This window comes from Aphelocoma coerulescens, chromosome 4 (assembly GCF_041296385.1).
Source record: "Aphelocoma coerulescens isolate FSJ_1873_10779 chromosome 4, UR_Acoe_1.0, whole genome shotgun sequence".
Lineage (NCBI taxonomy): Eukaryota > Metazoa > Chordata > Aves > Passeriformes > Corvidae > Aphelocoma > Aphelocoma coerulescens.
Genome location: NC_091017.1, coordinates 60,382,543 through 60,405,451, shown reverse-complemented (window position 1 = coordinate 60,405,451; position 22,909 = coordinate 60,382,543). Strand labels below are relative to the sequence as shown.

The 22,909-nt window shown below is 36.9% G+C and overlaps 1 protein-coding gene across 3 annotated transcripts in view; it reads left to right on the top strand.

Moving 5' to 3' along the window:
- The window catches only part of STIM2 (stromal interaction molecule 2), a 73,900-nt gene extending 56,284 nt beyond the window's left edge, over nt 1–17,616 (top strand). For 2 of the 3 annotated variants that reach the window (XM_069014307.1, XM_069014305.1), the window contains exons 4-12: nt 342–453; nt 1,106–1,221; nt 2,462–2,639; nt 3,546–3,723; nt 4,300–4,467; nt 4,662–4,762; nt 5,003–5,241; nt 8,875–9,076; nt 9,888–17,616. In XM_069014307.1, the coding sequence (XP_068870408.1) occupies nt 342–453; nt 1,106–1,221; nt 2,462–2,639; nt 3,546–3,723; nt 4,300–4,467; nt 4,662–4,762; nt 5,003–5,241; nt 8,875–9,076; nt 9,888–10,368 (1,775 nt within the window). In that variant the 3' untranslated portion in view covers nt 10,369–17,616. Of the gene's footprint in view, nt 1–341; nt 454–1,105; nt 1,222–2,461; nt 2,640–3,545; nt 3,724–4,299; nt 4,468–4,661; nt 4,763–5,002; nt 5,242–8,874; nt 9,077–9,349; nt 9,499–9,887 lie in introns of all 3 variants that reach the window. The other variant, XM_069014306.1, reaches the window with a different exon arrangement.
- Nucleotides 17,617–22,909: the final 5,293 nt, after the last annotated feature.

The following is a 22,909-nucleotide window of genomic DNA, read 5'->3' as shown; positions in this document are numbered from 1 at the left end:
GCAAAAAAAAGGAGTTGAGGCTGGAATCTGTTTAAGTAGATGAAAGTCACAAGATGCTGTCCTGATTTAAACTAAAGCAAAAGACTAAATTGTTCTGTGGAAGTTTTAATAAAGAAATACTTCTATTGGTTCCATGCTTGTTTGTGTATAGTTTGCCTAAGCTTTCACAGGGGAGCATGTAATGAAAAAGGCAAAATGCCAGAAACACCTTGGTAATACTAATTTTTCTGGAATTATATTTGGCTAAACTCTCTTGGTTATTGTAACCTGCTTTTCTACTGCTTGTCTTCTAAGCTGTTGATTTGTACAGAAAACTTAAGGTAGTTGAATTTTTCTTTCAGTTCATAACTGGACTCAAGAGGACACTCTTCAGTGGCTGTCAGAATTTGTTGAATTGCCTCAATATGAAAAGAATTTTAGAGACAGCAATGTCAATGGAACAACACTTCCCAGGTGAATGTATCTTCTGGATTAGTTTCAAATAATTCCCCATAGGTTGCTGCATTAGTCTGTATGGTAGAGACAGCTATGTGAACCTAAAGTCTAACAAGATATAGTCAAATGCAAGAAAAGAGAAGTGTCCTGGTGGTTTTGAAGAGGTGGCTGCATATTTTTTCTGCCAGAATATTTCAAAATATAACTTTCATAAAAGTTTTGTTTCTTTCTGTGGAAGCTCTTACCAAAGGTCACATAATTCTGTGTGGTAGCAAGCTTCCTTTTGAACATCTTCCAGTCTATTGTATGGGTATATATAACAATGTAACTGTAGAATACCTTTCCTGGTGCATAAATACCACACCTGAGTACTGCGTGTATTTAGGAGTTGGTGTCACGAGTCTGTAAATATGCATTTAACTGTGCTACATGGATTTATTTCATTATTTTTTCCAGAAAGAAAAGAATGGGTAAATGATTTTGTTTTTTTCTTTTGTCACATGCCAATACGCATTTATATAGCATTACTGCTGTATTGTATTTCTCACTCTTAATTGCACAGCTATAATCTGTATAACTGTGGAAAATGCTATGGATGTCTTTTTTTTTTGCATAGACTGATTTTGAATGTATTTATGGAATAGGTAACGTTTTGTGTTATCATTAACAGGATAGCAGTAAATGAACATGCTTTCATGATCTCTCACTTGAAAATAATTGACCGGAGCCATAGACAGAAGCTTCAGCTTAAAGCCTTGGATGTTGTTTTATTTGGACCTCTCACCCGTTAGTAACTTTTTGGAGTTTTTTTTCTTATCTCTTAATTGTAAGAATTCAACAGAGCATGTTTTCCATGACACTTGATGCTGTAGATAGGACAGCTTATCTATTTTGTGGATATGCTGATGGATTGCTTGGCATGCATTGTGTAACTCTGCAATGAATTACAAAAGGTTATTTAGATGCTGTGACCAGGACAAAGGTTCACTTCTGTGTGTAAGATCATGTAGAAATTTTAGTTTAACCCCACTTGATAGATGGATGTTTGCTTTTGTGTCACAAGAAGTTTCCTCTAAATATTTTTGACTGTTTAAATTACATTTATAGCTAAGGTTACATTCACTTCTTAATTAGCTTGGACAGTGCAGCTGGGATGCTGAAATGAGAGGGGATGACCTTCCCCAAGAAGAGAAAAGGAGATGGTGATGCAAATTCAACACCTTGAGTTTAAGTGCAGTTAAATTTAATGCAGGAGTTCCACATCTGACCCATTTTACCATATGCAGCCATGTCCATACCACATCACCAGTGCTCTGCATGCTTGCTTTTGTACACAGTTACAGCTCTGCTCTGGTACTGTGCATGTCAGGGATTCCTGAACTAGTTGGGCCAGATCTGAGCTGGGGATTTTTAGGGGGGAAAAAGAAGCACTTTGTATTAGACCTTTAATACTCACAGAAGCTGTCTTTACAAAGGTGCAAGTGACTATAAACGTTGTACTAACAAAGATGTGTTGTGTGAATCTTGGATATGACAATTTGGCAATCCAACTTTTACAAAGTGCTGCTGTTACCATTTTAAAATGTACTTTATTTTCTCCAAGTGCATTTTTAACTCAGCATAGGGTATTTAAGAGGGTGCAAACTGGGGAGAACTTGGTCAAACCTAATAAAAGTTCCTACTGGCCTGATAAAATGCAATTGTGGAACTCTATTTTAACTTTAAAAAAAGATACAGAGTATATGTACTGCAAAGGGGTTTAGTAAGCTTTTCTCAATCTAATGAATGTTTTAGTATAGATTAAGTAAATTGTATTAGAGCAGAGCTCTAATGTTAGGTTATGTTGTATGGAAAATGCTGTGGAATACATTTGGAAAGTAGTTGTTGGAGGTGGTTTGAGGTAAATGAGCTAGAATTCTGTTTAGCATCGGGTTCTGTCACCTTTAGGCTGGGGAGAGGGGGGGAAGGCCTTAGTCTGTTGTCTGTATCGATGAACTAGTTAATGATGGTGTTGTTCTCTGCACAGGTCCCCCTCACAACTGGATGAAGGATTTTATATTAACAGTTTCTATAGTTATTGGTTTTGGAGGCTGCTGGTTTGCATATACACAGAACAGAACCTCAAGAGAACATATCACAAAAATGATGAAGGACTTAGAAAGTCTCCAAACAGCAGAGCAAAGTCTTCTTGACTTGCAGGAAAGGTATAAAACCTAAAAGAAAAAAAATAAAGTTGTCCTTTTGTTTTGAGGTTAAACACAAATGCAGATCCTTTACAGTCCTAATTTTTTTGCATTAACTGCCTTTGGATTTTGCCCATCTTCCCTTTGCATGGAAATTGTGATTTCAGTGGTGCTGATTTCTTGGGTAGACATTGCTCCTGTATATTTTAGCGGACAATACAAACTTGTGGATGAAGGTAGAGAATAGAGGCTCAATCTTTTTTCCTACAGATTTACAAGTATGTACTGTTATTTTCATATAATTACAGTTTATTTTGAATAGTTGCATTCATGGGAATGAGAACATTTCTTTTTAAGCTCTTAAGACTGAAACACACCTGACTGATTAGTTTCTATTGCTTATATAGCAGCATGAGAGTTGATAGTCTGTGGTGCACTTCTAACTCAGCTGTGTATAGAGACTTGTATTTTGATGCTACGCTTTTAATGACGGTTCACTTAAAAGTTTGGGTGTTTTGCCTGGCATGGATTTCACGTTGTGTGATGTAATTGCTGCTGATTCGTGAAGCTTGCAGAGTCTTTATTATCACAGAGTGGTTGAGGTTGGAAGAGACTTCTGGAGTTCATCTTGTCCATCCCCTCCTGCTTAAGCAGGATCTTCTAGAGCAGGTTGCCTAGGACCATGTGCAGGTGGCTTCTGAATATGTCCAAGGATGGAGACTCTACCATCTCTCTGGGCAACCTGTGCCGTTGCTCAGTCACTCTCATGGTGAAAGTGTTTCCTGATGTTCAGATGGAACCTCATGTGCTTTGGTTTGTGCCCATAGCCTCTTGCCCTGTTGCTGGATGCATTTTGTTACCCTGAGGACTGCAACTTTTAACAAATATGCTGTGTATTTTTCTCATATTTTTTGTTCAATTGTGAAGGCTTGAGAAGGCACAAGAAGAGAATAGAAACGTTGCTGTTGAAAAGCAAAATCTGGAGCGCAAAATGATGGATGAGATCAATGATGCAAAACGTGAAGCTCATCGCCTAAGGGAATTGAGAGAGGGAGCTGAATGTGAACTGAGCAGGCTCAAATATGCAGAGGAAGAGTTAGTACAGGTATCTGCCAGCTGTTTATAATTTTAGTGTTGGCTTTAAATCAGTCCTAGTTTTATTACGTCCACAGGAGTGTTTAAAGCATATTCCCCAAATGCTAGATTTGAATGGAAACAGTCTAAGAGTGCTTAGTGATTGTCTGTCAATCATGCCGTTATCTAGTAAAATAATCCTGAAGCTATTAGAAGCTGTAAACTTTGTATATTAGCTTGTCATAATGTTTTTGGATTCACTGAACAAAAATATATACAAAAGCTTTTTTTATCTTTTTATCAGAAGAGAGAGTAACTTTGTCTCATCTGAACGACAATAAATTTGGATTATTGTGCTAAAAAAATTACCATCTTACAAAAATATTTAAACTTCGAATTAGGAACTATATATCATTGGAAAAAGTATGGAAGGTCATGTGCTAGATGTCAGAGATGCCAGATCTGCCTACCTGACAACAATTGGCACACACCAAAACTCTGTCAAGCTCTGTCAAGTATGTTGCTGTGGGTTATAAAGGTGCTTAAAATTCACCTCTCAGTTCTAATGATACTTTTGGTGACACTTTTATTTCTTCTTGGTTGCTAGGTTCGTATGGCTTTAAAAAAGGCTGAGAAGGAGTTTGAGTTGAGAAGTAATTGGTCTGTTCCTGAAGCTTTGCAGAAGTGGCTTCAGTTAACACATGAAGTTGAAGTACAGTATTACAATATCAAAAGACAGCATGCAGAAATGCAACTAGCAATTGCTAAAGATGAGGTAATAAATGATTCTTCAGTTACTTAAAAGACTTTTCTGATCTGTTGCTAGAGATATGAAATAGTAAACACGAAGAAGATAAGCATTTGTGTTTTTTTCTTCTCTCAATTGTTGTTGTTACCTGTCAATATTGCTAACGTTTTGTCATGTCTTAAGTATGCTACTAGTTTTATGCATTTCACTTTGCTTTTTAGGCAGAAAAGATAAAAAAGAAGAGAAGCACTGTATTTGGAACATTACATGTTGCACACAGCTCCTCCCTGGATGAAGTGGACCATAAAATTCTTGAAGCAAAGTAAGAGGGTTACCAGGACTAGATGCATATTCTTTTGTGATTATTTGTTCCCAGAACAAGGGCATTTTTGAGAGTTATGGAATTGAGTGGTTTTGCACTTTAAGTAAAGCAGTTGAAAAAATAATAAAATGTGAATATTTCAAGAGCTGTAATGGATCTTCTGGTATGCTGGAAAGAATGTGTTGCTTTGCTTCATCATTAAGAACAGTGTATATAATTTTAATGTGTGCCTTTCTTCAGGAAAGCACTCTCTGAGCTGACGACATGTTTGCGAGAGCGTCTTTATCGATGGCAACAGATTGAGAAGATTTGCGGGTTTCAAATTGCGCACAATTCTGGGCTACCAAGCTTGACCTCCTCTCTCTACTCTGATCACAGCTGGGTAGTTATGCCTCGAGTTTCCATTCCTCCCTACCCAATTGCAGGGGGAGTTGATGACTTAGATGAAGACACTCCTCCAATAGTTTCACAGTTTCATGGTAAGTGATGATCTCAGTAAAAAGAAAGGGGAAAAGTTGTGGGGACATGGGATTTTCAGGTCAGGTGGGTGGGAGAAGAGTATTAAAATCAAATACAATTTGATCAAAGTCAAAAGGACCAAAATTAGGTATCATTTCAACTACTAGATCTAGTGGGACTTACATTGAAAACTGGGTTTTGCAATAAAGATAACATGAAGAAAAAGCCTTTATTTTGTTTCGGTGGGAGAGTGGGGCAAATTCAGCTAAGGTTTTGATAGTGCTTGTCAACCTTGGATTGCTACTTAGACAAAAGTTTGTAATGAATAATGCTGAGTTTCTGTTAGCACATTTGTTCTTTCAGATGGAAGGGATGAATTTAGTCCAGGGTCCCTTGATCTACGAGGAAGATCACATCCTTTGGGAGGCCCCATGCTACATAGCCTTGTGAACATTCTTTAGCAGTTGGAACAAAATCCTGTTGTTGTTCAAGGGAAGCTTTCAGGCAGAATGTTTGTGTTTGGATACAGTGGGTTGTTTGAGTGTCAGGCAGAGAGGCCGAGTTCTGGAGGGAGGGAAATCCAGCTTTGGCTAAACTATGATCAGAAGATATACACTGGGGATTCAGACCACCCTTATATCATGAGTCATTGTGTCAGAACAAGAGCCTGTTTCATGGCAGTTGTGATTAACTGGACTCTAGAGGCAAATCAAACAGATGAGCTCCCATGCAGCTATTCAAACAAGCTGTTTCAAGCTGAGGAATGAGTAGGAAGGAAAACTGTCATATGGATACATTTTTCTTTCAGGGCTGGGAATCTCAGAAGAAATTCAAACTGTATTTTAAAATAGCATAAGGTCACCACTTTGCTGGCTTCGCTTTGTGTGCCTTGGGCATTTGTTTTTCTTCTAAATGTACCAACCTTTTTTCTTCAGACCACGCTGAAAAGTTCATTAATCCTCTTGCAACACTATTAACTGCAAGTTCTGATCACTTTTAAGGAATGCTGTTTCTCTAGTCATCTTCAGTGCAACGACTTTGATTTAAACCCTAGCAACAAATTTATTTGAGACCCAATAAAATATGGATGCCTGGAGTTAAGCTTCCAATTCTATATAGAGAAACTTGTGGTCTGACTTCAAAATGAAGAGCTCCATTTATTGTCATGATTTTCCAGATGGTCTAAAATGACAACACTTGGATATGTGTAAAAGACTTCAGACTTGTGGTTTTTTTAGTCACTCTTCTCATTTAGCTCTTGCTTAGAAGTGACTCCAGAGAAGGGAGTGCAGTTGAATCAAAGGAACTACAATTAGAAAAGGACTGTATGGTTTGTAAGAGCATAGGTAGATGAAACTTTACTGTGTGCTTTTGCAGTTATTGTTTAATTTTTTTGACTAAAGATCAGTTCATTTGGAAGTATTTCTTTCTCAGTGATGAAAGGAATCTGAATCTTAGTAACACTACAAAAATTTTAATTTTTTTCTTTTTTTTTCTTTCTCAATTTTGGTAAGGCACAAGAACCTGATGTTGTCAAAGTTATCGCATGAAGGAAGTAGCTTATCCTTAATTTACTAGCTTTTAAAATTTCTGTTCAGTAAATAAAACATGGAAACACTTGGGAGTGGGGAAGGAGAGGAAAAATATGCTAAATGGTCTGTTGTTGAAACTACTTTTGGGGAGTCAAATTATTGCATGTTAGTTCGGTAACTGCTGAATTATTCCCATCCTTTAGACAAAAATAACAAATGCACACGAGGAAGGACAGAGGCAAAATAGCTTGTCTTGGTCACGAGGCTTCAGGCAAAATGCAGTGTGCAGGAGGTCACTTAAGAATGGGGCTATTTCAGTCACTGGATCTAAAGTGGACTGGGCTACTACGTTGCCCCAGCATCCTTTGGACTCATAAAATTGACAAAATTTGAAGTCTGTTGGACAGGCTTCTTTGTGCCAGAGCAATTGGGTTGATAGGCGAATATGGTGTCAAGTAATAGAGCTTTTTGATCAATCTCAAGCTGGAGAACAAAAACGGGTTAAGAAATAGTGCCCAACACTTGAACAAAGTCCTTACAGCAGGAAGATGATAGTGAAACTTCTGCTTTTTCATTGACTGATTAGGATTCAGCTGGTTCCTTGGTGTAGTGAGTTTCATTTGTTCTAGAAAATTCCACATGTTAAATTGTCATAGCTGAATTCTTCAAATTCCTGTGTATATACACCTACAAAGAATCAAAATGCTTGTTATTTCTCTCAAAATTCACTGATGGTGCAATCTTGGTTTTTGGGTTTTTTTTATACCAGCAAGTAGGATGGCATCTGATTTACCTGGACTGTAGCACAAATTTCCTAAAGATATCCTTAGCCTCTTACCTCAGTTCGTATTTGTTCTTTGAGGAATTTTTTTTGTAATGACATGAGATGATTTCTGATCTCCCAATATGCTTTTAAGATCAGTAGAGAATTCATTGAAAGTAAAATTACAAGTTCGAGTTACATGACAACTCTCATGTTGAGACTCGCAAACCTTTCTTTTCTGCTCAGGAGTGGAAGTAAATCTATGTGTTGGCAAAGGTGCAGGTACTTGTTGTTTTGTGAAAGTTGTGATTTCCTGTGCTAAAAGAGAGTGGAGAACTTGTCCTTTTCTGAGATTCCAGGAAGGGAAACTGTAACTTATCTGATGATAAACTGGCATTGCAAAAAATAAAATGTATTTTGTCAGGCTAGACATCCTCATCTACAAAAATAATTGAAGGGATTTTTAGCATGTTGTGTTTGTTAAACAATTTTGAACACCAGTAAGAGTCTGGTGTGTCTTACAGAAGCAGTGATGCATTCTGTGGGACACTTTGAGGAGGGGTATGAAATATCCTGAGACTTGTAACAGCTAGCCTGAAAACAGGTCTGTAGATACATTTCTGTACAAGTATCCCTGCCTAATAATCTTTTGAAGGAGGAATTGGGTTAGGAATGTTTGAGTTTATCACTTCCTGTTGGGTACTTTGCTGATGAAGTCTTGTGTGGATGTCTCCACCCATTCTTAGTATTTTTGCTTCCAGAAATTCAGTTAGCCTGGCAAGAGAAAATTTTATCTAAAAGGAAGTTCTTGAGCTTAAAATGAGGTTGAGTTATATATTTTCTATCATGTTACATAAATGAAATTGGTCTTCTTTGTCTAACCTACTTTTCAACTAGTGCAGTGTGTTTCAGTTGGCTGTTGGGTTAGTCATATCTACATTGCAAAAATTTTACATTTTCTTCTAAGCTCCAAATCACCACACAAGTAAAATACAGGACATTGTGTAACATACTAATTTTAGCACTACTATTTTTAGTTTATAAAGGGTTGGGAGTTTCAGTAGAATCTTTCTCTTTGTTCTCAAGAGAGCATAGTGAGCCAGAGCTTTGGTGTACTTGGTCAGGGTAGTATTTGGCAGGCACAAAATCTCTGCAGTTGCATCTTGATTAGCTGCTTCATCTAACTGTGGAATGTATGAGGTGTGCCAGTCTTTCTTCCTCTGAAACAGTCAAGCAATGTCAAAGTTGTTTAAAAGTCGCTGTCGCTGAAGCAGATACCTGCTACTTAGTCTTCAGAGTAGATATTGTTAACATCAATGTCACTTGGAGGGTTTTGGTTTGCTTTTTCTCTGCCTTAGGGTCCATTGTAAAACCTCCCAGCACACTGGCAAGAAGCAGTAGCTTGTGTAGATCAAGACGCAATGTTGTGCCATCATCTCCACAGTCTCAGCACGCTTTGCACTCCCCTGACCCTGACATCCTCTCTGTGTCGAGCTGCCCAGCTCTTTATCGAACTGAAGAGGAGGAGGAAGCCATTTACTTCTCTGCTGATAAACAATGGTACGGAGACTAGCAAACAGCACTTGGAACTCTTGATAGGATTGTTGAGACTAACAGTTTAGAATTAGAGGTTAAACCAAACCAAAAGTTAAAGTAATCTATAGGATAATATAAATTAATATAGTCTACATGGAACACAGAGTTCTTGTCTGGTATGTGTATGTAAATAACTAGCATGTCATATACAGTTAAGTAATGTTACAATCCAGGGTGCACTGAACTAACCCTGATTCTCCATTACAATATGTTACTGGCTTTTACATCTGAAACTAGGATCAAAAGCAATGTCAGCTACTGGGCGAAGAGGAGATGGATGGTAACACAATTCTTACAGCATGTTGAGCGTGTACCTACTCTTGTTACATGGCCTCATAGGAAAAGGTTAAATTCCTTTTGGAAGGAGCAAATGAGCTTGTTGAAAGGTAGGGACACTTGTCCTGAAGAAACTTTTTGTATATGATAGGCTTAAATCTCCTTCTTTTGTTTCATAATTTTTCTGACTTCACGTGCCAGAAAGATAGTTTTTTTTCTTTGAAGTGATATACAAATGACTGATTCTGGGCAGATGCTGCTGCCCACAAAAGCAAGATTGCACAAACTAATTCCCTTAAGTTTAGATAATAAAATGATGTAATGCAAGTTGTAACTTAAAATGTTTAACTTAATTTTTTTTTTGTTTAATTAACTACTAAGGAAAAGTGTGGGTGGTGCTTTTAGACTAATGTTATTGATTCTAAATTAATTTCCTTTTTAACTGCATGAAGGAAATTGTAGTTTCATTATATTTTCTCTTCTCTCTGCTCTGACTCAGGGAAGTACAGGAAACAGGTTCGGAATGTGACTCCTTAAATTCATCCATTGGAAGAAAACAGTCTCCTCCAGCAAGTCTTGAGATGTACCAGACAATTTCTCCTCAGAAAGTATCGCCAGAAGAATTCTCACTTGAAGAATCATCTACGGGAGACTCCTCTTCTCTAACTGCAGATATTTCTAGGGGCTCTCCTGACTGTGTAGGCATGGCAGAAACTAAGAGCATGATCTTTAGTCCTGCAAGCAAAGTTTATAATGGAATCCTGGAGAAGTCTTGCAGCATGAACCAGCTTTCAACTGGGATCCCAGTCCCAAAGCCTCGTCACACCTCGTGTTCTTCAACCGGCAGTGATAGTAAACCCAGCCATGAAGCTGCTTCTGTCCCTAGGATAAGCAGCATCCCACAGGACCTCTACCAGAATGGTGAAAAAAGTAAAAAGCCATCAAAAATAAAAAACCTCTTTAAGAAGAAGTGTAAGTGAGGTGGGCAGAAGAAAACCTATAGTAATGTTTTAAGAACTCTATTTTTTAGATCTTTAGGAATGTAATTCCATTTGAGCATTCCAGACTGGATGCCCTAATGGAATGCTCTGTAGGTCACCTATATTTAATGACTGTACTGTCAACGGTCGTGCCAGCTGTCAATGAGAAATCATTAAAAAGTTCAGACAGTTTACATAAATTTCTGCCTATTTATTTCTTTATTTTTTTAGTTTGTCTTTTTCAGGTTTGTTCCTTTTTTTTTTTTTTTTAATTAGTTTTGTTGGGCTTTTTAAAGTTTATTCATAAACCATTTTTAAGCCACTTTGGACTCCTAAGCTTTAATGGACTAGTAAGCCTTCCTGGGCTTGCCAAAGTTTCTTGTTTACTGGAGCATCTTCCTATCTTTCCATAGAACTAGGACATTTATCTACTGGACTTTAACATAAGTAAAAGAAGTAGAACTAAATGAATTGCACTACTGTTTTACAGACTGGAACAGTCTCTGCAAGTGAAACTGAAAGACTTGTATTTGACTGAGAAGATGAATCTTTTCACTTTTAGATCTTTTGGGGTTTTTAAGTAGAATTTAGCATTTCTAATTGACTTGATTTCTGGAAATGGAAATGTCATGCTTTTATTATTGGAAGCTTTGTTAGATGCATTTATTATTAGAATGGTTCAAGTCCTGCTGTAAAGATCATTTTTTTCCCAGGACTTTCACTGTGATTTTAATTCACTGCAGGCTGTATGACAAACAAAAAAAAAAAAGAAAAATACACAAAAAAGAAAAACCAGTAATTAACCAAGAGAACAGGCTCTTGATTCCTTATGCAAGATGGTTGTGAAACTTTACTGAAGACTGAAAAAATTCACCCTTTCAAAATGAGGAGGGGGAATAGTAGCTTTTGTTTACAGATCGACAGATAATGGACATTTGGGTTGTGAAAGTTTGTACTGTGGTAAAGATAATAAATTGGAAACATTATTGTGCTTGGGAATGTTCCAATTTTAGCTGATGCTTGTTTCAGATATGTTTCAGAGGTCCTGTTAATTGAAAGGTGTCGTAGGCTACATTGCTTATGCTTACTGCTGTGTATAAGTTATATTTTTTGAATTAGCTATTATTGTCTTAATGTCCTCCTTTTGTAAGATATCATACACTTTATTTTTGTATAGTTTGAAGATTTAGCTGTTCAGAGATGTCTGAAGTAAATGGTATAATTTTATAATGCATACTGTTATACTAACTCATAATTTTAGATATAAAGATAGATATAAATGTGAGATGACATACTTCAGATAAAAGCAATTTTTGTGAAGCTTTTATAGGGAAAGATGAAATTACTGTGAGGTAACCAGAAAGCTTTCTTAGGGTAGCAGTAGCTAGTTCATCAAACACATCTTCTTTTTATTTTTTTTAAACAGTTGGAGAAAAGAAATGTACTGCTTAAGCAACAGTGCCTTTTACTCAGTTTGAAAATATTAATACTGAGCAGGAGTTTCTTCTGAGGTACATTCCAAAGAAATATTTCCTGCTCTAGTCAACACAAGCAATTTACCCAGTGATGACTAAACCTAAACAGTCTCAGATCTTCCATAGGGGTGTTCTAGTTGCCTCAGTAGCAGGTGCCACTGCCAGGGACTTGTAATTAGGAGCTCACTTCTTGCCAATATGTCTGTGATGTACTGTATGAAAGAATTATTTCACTGACTGCCTAAATTTTTTCTAGTAAGGAGCCTTCAAAGCCTGTAGCTAATTGAAATCAAGTGATAAGTGTCTTTTCTATAATTTTCTATTTAGGTTCTACTGTACATACCCAATGTGTTAGTTCTCTCCTCAAGAAGTGGTGGTGATTTTAACAGCAGATTTACTGTGGTTAGTGACATGGTTGAAAGAGAAGGGTTATAAAATGGGGTGGAGACCTTACATGTGCAAGTACTTTAAATGTCCTAGTACATCGGTTAATTCCTTAAGAGAACAGAAGTAATCCAAAGTTTTATTGTCTAACGGAGACTGATTGTAGGCCATCTATGCAGAAAAGCATGGGACAAATCAACTGTTTGATAAAGTCTGGAGAAGAAAAAATTGTTGGAATAGAAAATAATGAGAACATAATATTGTTCCATTATTCTCTGAATCATCAGATTGAACAGCTGTAGCTGTAGTAATCAAAAGGTAACAATGGTCTCTTTGAACGAAGATTGTACACTCAGTACATGGCAGACAACAAAAAGCAGCGATGGAAAAAGACTTGTGCTGAAGAACGACCTCAATGCTGAGCCTTCAAGAGCTGCAGTTTAAAGCCTGATGAAGTACTTGAACATCCACAAAGGGAACAATTACTTTTATACTAGTAGGGAACTTACTGTGCCTCCCAAACAACGTGGAAAAGACTACTACCAGAAAAATCTTGATGCAGTTGATGGCTAGAGCAATAATTAAGTTTAAAATAAGATCTGGGGCTGGATAGTAGATCTTGGAGTGAGATTTGAGTAACTGTGTCTCTTTCATTACCAAAAAAGGTGAAGTGGCATATTGGTACTGGAGAGTAAATATTTACACATGGAAAAAAATCTGGTACTGAGGAGTGGGAGGGCAGCACTTCTTAATTCTGATACCAAAATTGGGCAAACTCAAATGCTGAGAAGCCAAAACAGACAAAATCAGTTTTCTGTAGTAAGTATAACTAAAAAGTGAAATAGAGGAGCTATTGAACTCTTTACTGGCTGAGAGTTAAAGTGTTTAATATCTTTTCTAAAAAAAAAATTAACTATTTTCTGGAAATAGTGTTTCATGATGTATAAACAAATCAGATGAGATTATCATAGTGATAGATTTTGTCTTCAAAATGGCAAACCTTTGGAGCACAGACTACTCTCAACACCCAGTGTATCACCAGCTGTCCTGTAACTTTATAGCTGCTTCTTAATAAGTGTTAGAGAACTAAAAGCTTAAATTAATACAATCAGAAGTGGTGAGTATTACATGTTGGAGCACAAACTAATTTTAAGTTAATTGAGTTTATTTATTATTATTTTGATAGGCCACTTGCATTTCTTGCCATTTAAATTTGTCCACAGTGTAAGTGGCTTCCACTGCTCCTACTGCAGCTACTGCGGAAATTCCCGTCTTCAAATAGTTCGAGTCATTTTACTGAGGGGTGTTCAGAGCACTGGCCCTAAGGTAGATCTTCACTGGCAGTCATCAAATCCAGTCTTAGTGTTGAAGTACCTGGCACATGTCCACACCTAAGAAGTGACACAATTTGCCTCAAAACGTTCTCTGTTCCGTTTCCATTTGCTAACAGTGTAACTTGAACTTGCTGGCAGTCAGTGAGTCCAGCCAGCATTCCAACCACGAGGATTCACAGGACATATCAGTCACTTGAGACAGTCATCTAGTGTCATTAGGGATTGGTTTGTGGGTTTTTTGTTTTGGGTGTTTTTTCGCTTTTATAGCTAGAATCCATGTTCTATTTTTAATTTTCTGGTATTTCACAAGATGAGGCTCTTTGCTTTTTAAATATTTTGTTAGAGTACTTTGTCAGGACAGCAGCTCCCTTGTGGAAATTGCCTAAAAGACTTCTCCCTAAAGAGGTTGCTGTTTAAGTCACTTGTAAAATGAAGAAGTGACAAATGTATGGTTCTATATAAAGAAAAAAAAAAAAATCCCAGTTCTTCCAAAACTAAACAAACCCAAACCTTTCCACAATTCTTACTAAAGCTATATGACACTTGATTACTAAAAGCCTAAAAGTTTTAGGAAAGGCATTTTGGTTGCCATGGGGAATGCTTTTGGCCAGTTTACATTGCACTTAAAGATTAAAACAATTGGTTGTATTTGGGTTTTTTGGTTTTTCTTTTCGGTCAGTTCCCCTCCATCCCTCATCCCCCACAGCTCAGTGATGGACCTTAAAATTGTTCATTGACAGTTCCAGGCATATGTCAGCTTTTCTTCCCTCACTGGTACCTAGGTAGCAGATTACCCTCTACTTCCGGAGGGGCAATTTCCTGAAAGAGGAAAAATTCTCAATCATAGTCCAAGTAGTAATGTTATAGTTCCTTGTTTGGAAGCCTAGAAGATGATGAAGCCAAGAATACTTGATTTCAGTTTTCTTATGATATTTATGGATGCCAGCTGGAGTTAGGCAATAATTTACAATTGACTGAAAGCCTAAAAAGATAAATCTAGTTAGAAATCAAAGCTTTCAAGATTTTGCCCTTTTGCTTCCCAGTATATGGGAACATGGCATGCACAGGAGGGAAGTGAGCTAATTAGTATTTCTTATACCACCAGCTTTTAGAGTTTCAGAATAGTTTCATTCCATTTCCATGATACATTGCTGGAGAGGGATTACTACCTCACCTTCATAATGTATACAATGAATTTTTTTTTTTCGCATTTAATTTCAAGCAAATTTACGAGCAGTGGAGAATGTAAATAAAGTATTTTTTTAAGCCAAATAGAGGAATTACTAGTTCTTGGACCTCTTGTCTATTTGCTTATCTCCTTGTGCAATATGTTAAGTAGGGAGAACACATTTTTCTAATCTGTTCTAGTTGCTCTCACTAAAGGGGTGTGTTACTATCTCATGTTTGAATCACTGCTCCATATTGCTTGTAGGCATTTTAATCCTGGATGTTGCATCTTCAGTGATTTGTGGTGAAGCCCACTATGTCTGGTTGAGTCTTAAGTGCTGCTAACATTTTCTGCTAGTGACACAGATGTTGGGATAACTAATAACCAAAAATTGCCTGCAGAGTTTGGCTGCCCGACAGTGTGTAAATGTTCAGGTAACCCTTCTTTGAGGTTTCAGTAGCAGTTCAAATGTGTCATACAGGTGTTCAACAGATAGTTTTTGGTTCCAGCCCAGTACAGATGGTGTTTATCTGACTCTCCACTTAGTTCTCTGTTGCATAAATAGAATGCACCAATTCATATAAATGGTAACAATAATAACCTTTAAACTGTTATTCCTGGGTGCTCTTGCATCTGGCATTGCTTAAGCAGACGGCAGTAGTTATCAGTCCACTTTAAGCATTCAGAAGCAAAGTAGATTAGTGTTATCTTTTGTTTTTCTTTACAACTTTGAATCTCAAGTTTACCAAATTGTGTGTGTGTGTGTTCTGTGTATTTAATGCTTCACTGAAATGAAAGTGGGAAGGTTGTTTTCTGCTTAGATGTTAAGGAAAGCACATTCAAGCAAGGTAAAAGAAATGCTGCTTGCTCATTGGAGAGGATGAAAAATATTCAGAGGCGTTAAATCTCCTCCTAAGAAACACTCACGACTTAGATAGCTGGAGATAAAAGGTACATTCAGTCTCAAGGCTTTCAGATCAGTAAATTTTTATCCAACAAAAACCCTCACTTTCTTCTTTAGGTGTACTCTTCAGGGCATTACCTTCTTATTTCTAATTTCTATTCTATTTTTCACCCAGCATTAAATTTGGTAGTTACAGTACTAACTGGAGTGATTGCCAGACCTCAGAGCAGTTTCAGATAACTTTCAGTAGCATGTCTTAATGTCAGTTTTAGTTTAATATGTGCTAAAGATGTCTGAATTAAAACTTTGTCCTTCACATTCCTTTTATTTTAATTCAACTCAGTTCTTTCCCTCTACTGTTAAAAAAATAAGCAGGTACTGATAATGGTTTATAGTTTAGAGTACTACATTTTTTTTTTTTCAGTTGGGAATTACTAATAAATAAATGGTAAATAGTTGCCTTTTAAAGACTTGGTCTCAGTTGGATATTGTAAAAACACTGCTGTACTTCAGGTGAACTAGGTAGACCACTGGCTGGTGTAATTTGTATATGAGTGGTAAAGTTATCCTTAAATTATCCTTTGATTGTTTATTTGTGTCTTAATGCTGCACAATTATTTTCAGACTTGAATTAATTTAAAATTAAGGTCAGTATGTCCAACCCTACAAAAGTCAGTCTGCAGTTGTCAGCCATCACTCCATTCTTACAGAAATTAATGACAATCTTAAATATTTGTACCAGCTTGTTAGCTTGTTGGGTAGTAGAATGGATTCCTGTAAGTCTTCAGGTGGAAGGCAGAGAACTTCTGAAGTGAACCAGGTGTTCTGTGTTCTTTATCAGCTTTCAAATCCATCTCCCAGTAAGATGGAGTCTCCCCAGGGGAATGTAGATGTACTTACTGCTTGGAACTTTGTAGTTAATTATATTTGGCTCTCTAATAACTTGCATGTGTGCTATGCTTGCTTGCTTTTCAATAGCTGACAAAATCTATAGGAGATCTTGGGAGTTTGTCTTAAAAAATTGCTGTTAAAAAGTCTGGCAAGAGAAATCTGTCAGGCTGTGAACTGAATAGGAGCAACAAAGAGACCAGCTGTTGTCTAAAAGTATTGTTTAAATAATTCTTAAAGAAATGAATTGGGTAGCACGTCTGTTTTCACATTGCTCTCCTCCAAGCAACAAATATAATTAGAATACCCTAGATTTCAGCAAGGCTGTTTGGGAGATGTCTTGCCCTGTTTTTATTTTTAATTTAAATAACATTGAGTTGTAGTGAGTGTTCAGCATATTAATGCCTGACTTAAAAGATTAGCAGAATTTGAATGACTTGCATTGTTTTGTTTTATTAGTGCTTTATGAAAATGTAGATACTTGCATAAAGCCCCTTGGATCTGGGTATGTTTTAATGACATAGCAAGAAGAGGACCAAGACAAGTAAATATGTGCAAAATTTGAATCTTAAGATGCTTTACTGTTCTGGGAAGAGATGTTCTCCATGCAGATTCTGCTCTTCCTCTGTTTGCTCTTGGCTTCTGTTTTCATTAGTTGAACTAAAATAAGAAACAAAGCCCTCAGACTGACTAGTTTCTGTCTCTAATATATACACTGTACTTGCTTTTAACCTCATCTATTGCATGTTGTTAATGCTGTACACAAATGCATTTGGAGTATTTCTTTGGTGTTGTACAGCATGATGCATTTCATTCCCTTTTCTAGTTTACCTCCCATTAGCTATATATTGCTTTACAACTGGAAAAAAATCTGAATTTTGGGGAATTTAGTCTTGCATATAAAAATCCTTTTTTTTTTTCCTTTTCTGTGAGTCTTATGAGAAATGTCCTCCTTGGAGAGTCTCAGACAGTATTTTCCTGTGTTTATTCATGTTACTTTGCTTTACTTTATAAGTGAAAATTGATTTTATTGATTTCTGATGTGTTGTTGCACTTAATGTTGAATAAATCTGACTTTCATTTTGAAAAGTGAAACTGTGTTAGTGAAAATGTTATGTAATTTTAATTGATCTTAGCCTGTTCCCTGAGTATATAAATTTTGATGTTTTTTAAAAAAATATTTTCTTGAGATAAGTTTTCTTGGTTTTGCTTAGGGTTCTGGCCAGTATTTCTTTTTCATGCTATTATTAAAGTTTGACAGCAATATTACTGGGAAAGGAAAGGTGGACAGTTTTGTATGGCAACTAGGGTGCTACAGTTAGGCTTGTAAATCCTGAGTCTTACTGCTTTTGCTTCAAAGAGCCTTTCTGAGTTTAAGTTGCTTAACATTTTGAAGATTTGGGATTTTGGGCTTATGTTGGGGTTTTTATTTTCCCTCTTTTTTTTTCCTTCTGAGCAAGCTGAAAAGCCTTTCCGAGTGACTGCTGGAATAATATGTAGCCTTGTGATTTTGAGCATGAGGATCAGTTTGAGAGCCTGTGGCTCTCTACCAGCAAAAAAAAAAAAAGTCCTTGTTGTTTAATATTGCTTTTAACTTGTAGCAGCTGGGAGAAGGAAGAAGCTCAAGAAGAGCTTTTTCAAAGTGGCTTCTCTTGTAACCAAAAGTCTGACATATGTGGAGGTGACAAGATTGTGGTGGGGTAAATGAGTGAGTGACAACACAGGTGAACCACAGGATCAGTGTGGATTATGTTTAGAGAATTTAAATTAGTTTTTTACAGATAAAACTGGATACTGATAATTGAATCTGTATATAAGTTATTTTCAACTGTAGTTGTCTAATACAGCCCACTTCAGAAGCAATAATGTGGTATGTGTGTTAGTTGGTCACTGGTTTCACTTCAATTTGTCCTTCCTGTTCTTTGATTAAACAGTGTTAACTGTTCATCAACAGGGAAATCATATAGGCTGGCAAAGCCTAAATCAGCATCTTCTCAGAGCTAAATTATTGGGAACCTGCTGTTAATTTCTCCTGCAAATGTTGATTGAGCTATTACAGCATAGCTTATAAGAAATGTCTTATTTTACTGCAAGACTTGGCACCCAAGCAAGTGGAGCACAGAGCATTCTAATCCCAAAGGACATTACTGAGCTTTGGTTAATTAACAGCTTCATCAAGCTGCTATGCAGTCAATGAAGTCAGGGTTTGATTTTTTTTTTTTTTTCTGATGAACTGCTTTTGACTACAATTGAATCAAAGTCCATTGCCTTACCCTGCCAAAACTAGGCTTTTAAACTGATAGTTTTTTTCAATTCCACTGGGTGATGGAATCACTTGTGAAATTCTATAGCATCCTGCTAAGTGACATGGAGAATGTGAAATAGGGTTGAATGGGACAGGTAATCTCCTGTAAGGTCCTTTGGGCATTTAGCTTTTCCTAGGCATAGAGTGTTCCTGGTTCAGTTGGTTCTGGAACAGTTTCAGAAAGGTCTACCATATACTCCCCGATACTTTGAGTGCCTTGTAAGGATGTGCTAAGTATCCACAAACATAGCTGTACAGTGGAAAATATTTCTTTATGCAATGAATTTATCTGTATTCAAAGAGAAGTTTAGCTGAATTTTCTGTCAGCTTAATGCTGCAGTACTTTTCTGTTTCAATTCTTCCTCTTCCAAGTTTCAAAGAGGAAGTTAAGTAGTTAAGTTCCAAAGGCCAGGTTTTGTCTTTATTCTAAGAGGTCTTATATTTCAGCCTGTGGCTGATCATATTCTGCAAGGCATTTCTGAACCTCATGGTAGATTTCCTGTTGTTATCTATACTACTAAACTACTCATTCTCCAGTTTTTCTCATCAGTTTTATACAGAAGATACTTAGCACTGAAGAAGTATTCCAGAAATTGTCACAATTACAGCCTGAGTGTGAAGGCAAGTGAACGCAAGTGTGGGTGAAGAAAGAGACAGGGGACAGGGGCACAGGAGAAGAAGGGATATACCATGAATTGTTTGTATTCTGGAATGCAGGAGTCTGCAAGAATGATTGAAGGTACAAATTATGTATGAGGGAAGCTCAAACACAGACTATGTAATTGATATTATTTTGGAATTTTTTCTCCTCTCTTGCTCTCATTAAACACATCCTTTTTTAAGGTGTAGATATAAGATTCTAAAGGGGTTGTCAATGGAAACACTGCTTTGTGGTAAAAAAAAAAAAAAAAAAGGTCAATTCTGCTTTCTGCTCAATCTATAGTGTGTATAATTTTTTTGTAGCAATTTTAGATATAGTTTGAGAAAGATAAATATCAGAAATAATATCTGATAGACCTCTGGAGATAAAATGTCATCTGCCAGGAACACTCCAAGATAGATAACTACCCTAAATATCTACAATGACAAAAACTCCCAGCAAACAAACCAACCGACCCCCTTCTGACCCCCAAATTCCCCCAACCCTGTTGTGTTTAAAGTATTTTCTTTTTTCAGGTTGCTGTTGCCTAGTTGGAGCATACAACAGCCTGGATAAATGCAGTTTACATTGTCAAAGATTTTGAATAATTTGGAAGAAGCAGCAGAGACACAAGAAACACGCAGAGTTTTGATAAAGTTGGCAAAGTTAATGTATCTCCTGTACCTAATAAGCAAAGGGTTTCTGAATGTGGACTTTTTCTAACAAGGTTCCTGTCACTTTGAAGAGTTCTTGCATTCATGCATTTAGACATTACCTGGCCACAGATGTGCTTTAAATCTGTAGTTTCTGCTTTGATGTATGACTTCTGATTTGTAAACAGTAAAAGTTCCAAAATTAATATGTAAAAGTTAAAAAGATATCAATTTCAAAACCCTCAGTTTAGAAACTTCTCATAGAAAAGAATACACCCTTTAAAGACAAATTTTCTGGTATAGAATAGCTAAATATAATAATTGGTTGTGTGTTGTTGATCTTGATTTCTTTCAGTCAGCTGCTCAACCCATCAGTCCCAGCATCTCCTTTGACATGAAGTTATGTTTTGTAGTGAATCTGACTTTTGTCTTGTGTAATGCAATGCAAAGTTTCTGCAGTGCAGTCTATGCTCTTCAATGGACTTCTGCAGCCTCCAGTGCCTAAAGCAGGTCTGGGACAGCTCTGCTGCTTTGCTGTTGGCAATGTATCTCCTCATCCTACAGGCAAATCTAAGGCTTTTAAATTTTTTTCAGGGTTTTTTATTGTAATTTTGCCTTTTTTGAGCCTGGAATACTGCAGTCCAGGCAGGTCTGGCCAGAGCTACTGTGCATTGCTAGTGATTGATCATGTGTCTGAGAGAGCTGCTGTAGCTACTCAGTACCTTTGCTAATACTAGCCAGAGACAAATATACCAGTTGAGGCTCTGCAGGTAGTGGAGAAAATTCTCTAATTTCTACCTAAATCATGCCAATATAAATTAAGGAAAAGCCTTCAAGGAGCTCTAGTTACTGCAGTCTTGAATCAGGTTGTTTTCTTGAAAAGAAAAAAGTTAGTACTATTTTATTCTTCAATATCCCAATATAGTGTGAATAAAAAGAAACATAGATCTTCTTAGAGGTCTGCAAACCCTTTTTTTGTGACAGTGTTCATGACATAGCAGCCAGGAATTAAGAAACTAAAAGGAGTGATATGTTTGCATACCTGATAGGAACAGTGAAGCACCTTGTTAGATTTTTCAGTCTTTAATTTCATTAAAGATGGAATGTGCATAAAAAAGTGTACAAGAACAATTAGATGATTAATTTTGATAATATCAACTACTTTATCCTGTAGAATGCTACTCTAGATGTAGTTTAGATGTCAGGAGAGAGATTTGGCAGTCTTAAGTAGAATTCGGTGTTGACCTGCTAATCAACTTGAATTTGCACAATGTTGGGATTGGATGGGTACAAACACAGTGATAAAGACACTTATAGTGTGGCTTGTTGTGCAAAGTAATCATTAGCTGCTTGTAATAGTAATTTCGCTTGTAAGAGCTAACTTTGCTCTTTTTGAGTCAGCATATTGAGAGATGTAATATACTCTTCAGCATTAAAGCAAGTTAAGAATAACACAAATGGGGCTCCTCCACATTTCTGATGAGACTCCTGCTGTTCAGAGCCTCATTAGTAACATTGTATGGTAATAATTTGAGAATTATTTGGAGATTCTGTGTTTTAAAAATAAAGATTCTGCCAGGAGCACTGTGAAAGGGAGCTCCACAAAAGCAGAAACTCCAGCTGGCATTTTCAGTTAAAGGCTACAGACTTCCCCATGCCTTGTTCCTGGGTGTGTAGCAGAGAATACAGTTTTGCTACTCATGCTCCCCATGTTAGCTAGAGCTATTGAAATCAAGCATAGGATCCCCAATAACACATATTCATTCCTTTCTCTAGATTATCTTAAATATGCCCTTGCCAAAATTGTGAATAATATTTGCCCCATGCTACTTACTTGCCATACACATCTGTAGGTAAATGTGGTGTCTTTTAGTTCCAGTGATCATCTTTTCTTTTTTGGCTTCTGCCAAAACCAAACTATTCTGAGATTTGTATGGAAATAATTCAGCCTTCCTTGGCACTAATTTGCTGTAACAGCAAAGGCCATTTTGGATTTGTTATCTACTGTAGTTAAGAATTCTCAAGTGTCCTATTTTCCAGGGGATCTCAGACAAACCTGTTATCAAAGAGCTAAGATTGATTTTTTTGTTGCATTACAACTAAACATTAATTTTCTTCTTTTGTTCCAGAGGGAGGAGGGGGTGTATGTTTTCCATGTCTTTAAAGACACTCTCCATCTCCAAGCACTGTGTAAACTGGCATATGTTAGATTTTGAACATCAGTGGAGAAAGCAGCACTGTAATTCACACATTTTGGTTTGACAGTTAGGTTGCAAATATGCTAACATTCAACTTGTTGGTTACTATTGCTGCTCCTTTTCACAAAGGAAAATTAGTATTCACATTAGAGGATGACTTCTCTGCAAAGAATTACATAAACTAGGCAGACAGTTCCATTTCTTAGCTTTTTATGAAAAAAACCTTTTACTTTTTACTCTATTCCCTGTCTGGGAGAAGTCAGACATTGATTTGAATGGAAAGGCTTGCAAATTAAACAACTAGTTCCTTCACTTTAGGTGCAGCCTGAACGCTGCCGAAACATTGGCGGTTTCTTGGTTTTTTTCTTCAGGGTCTTGCACTAGTGAGTGACTGTTTCAGTGCTGTGCTCATGACACAGTACATTCACAATTTTCCTAATGAAGATTTAGGGAAATCTGTGTGCATCCTACTGGGATGCTTTTCTATATAAGAAGAGAGGGGATTGCAGCAGTAAGGGACACCTGCTTTGATCAGTACTGTACTGTAGGGTGTAATTGGAGCAATGGACAATTTGGGGGACAGAGAATAATA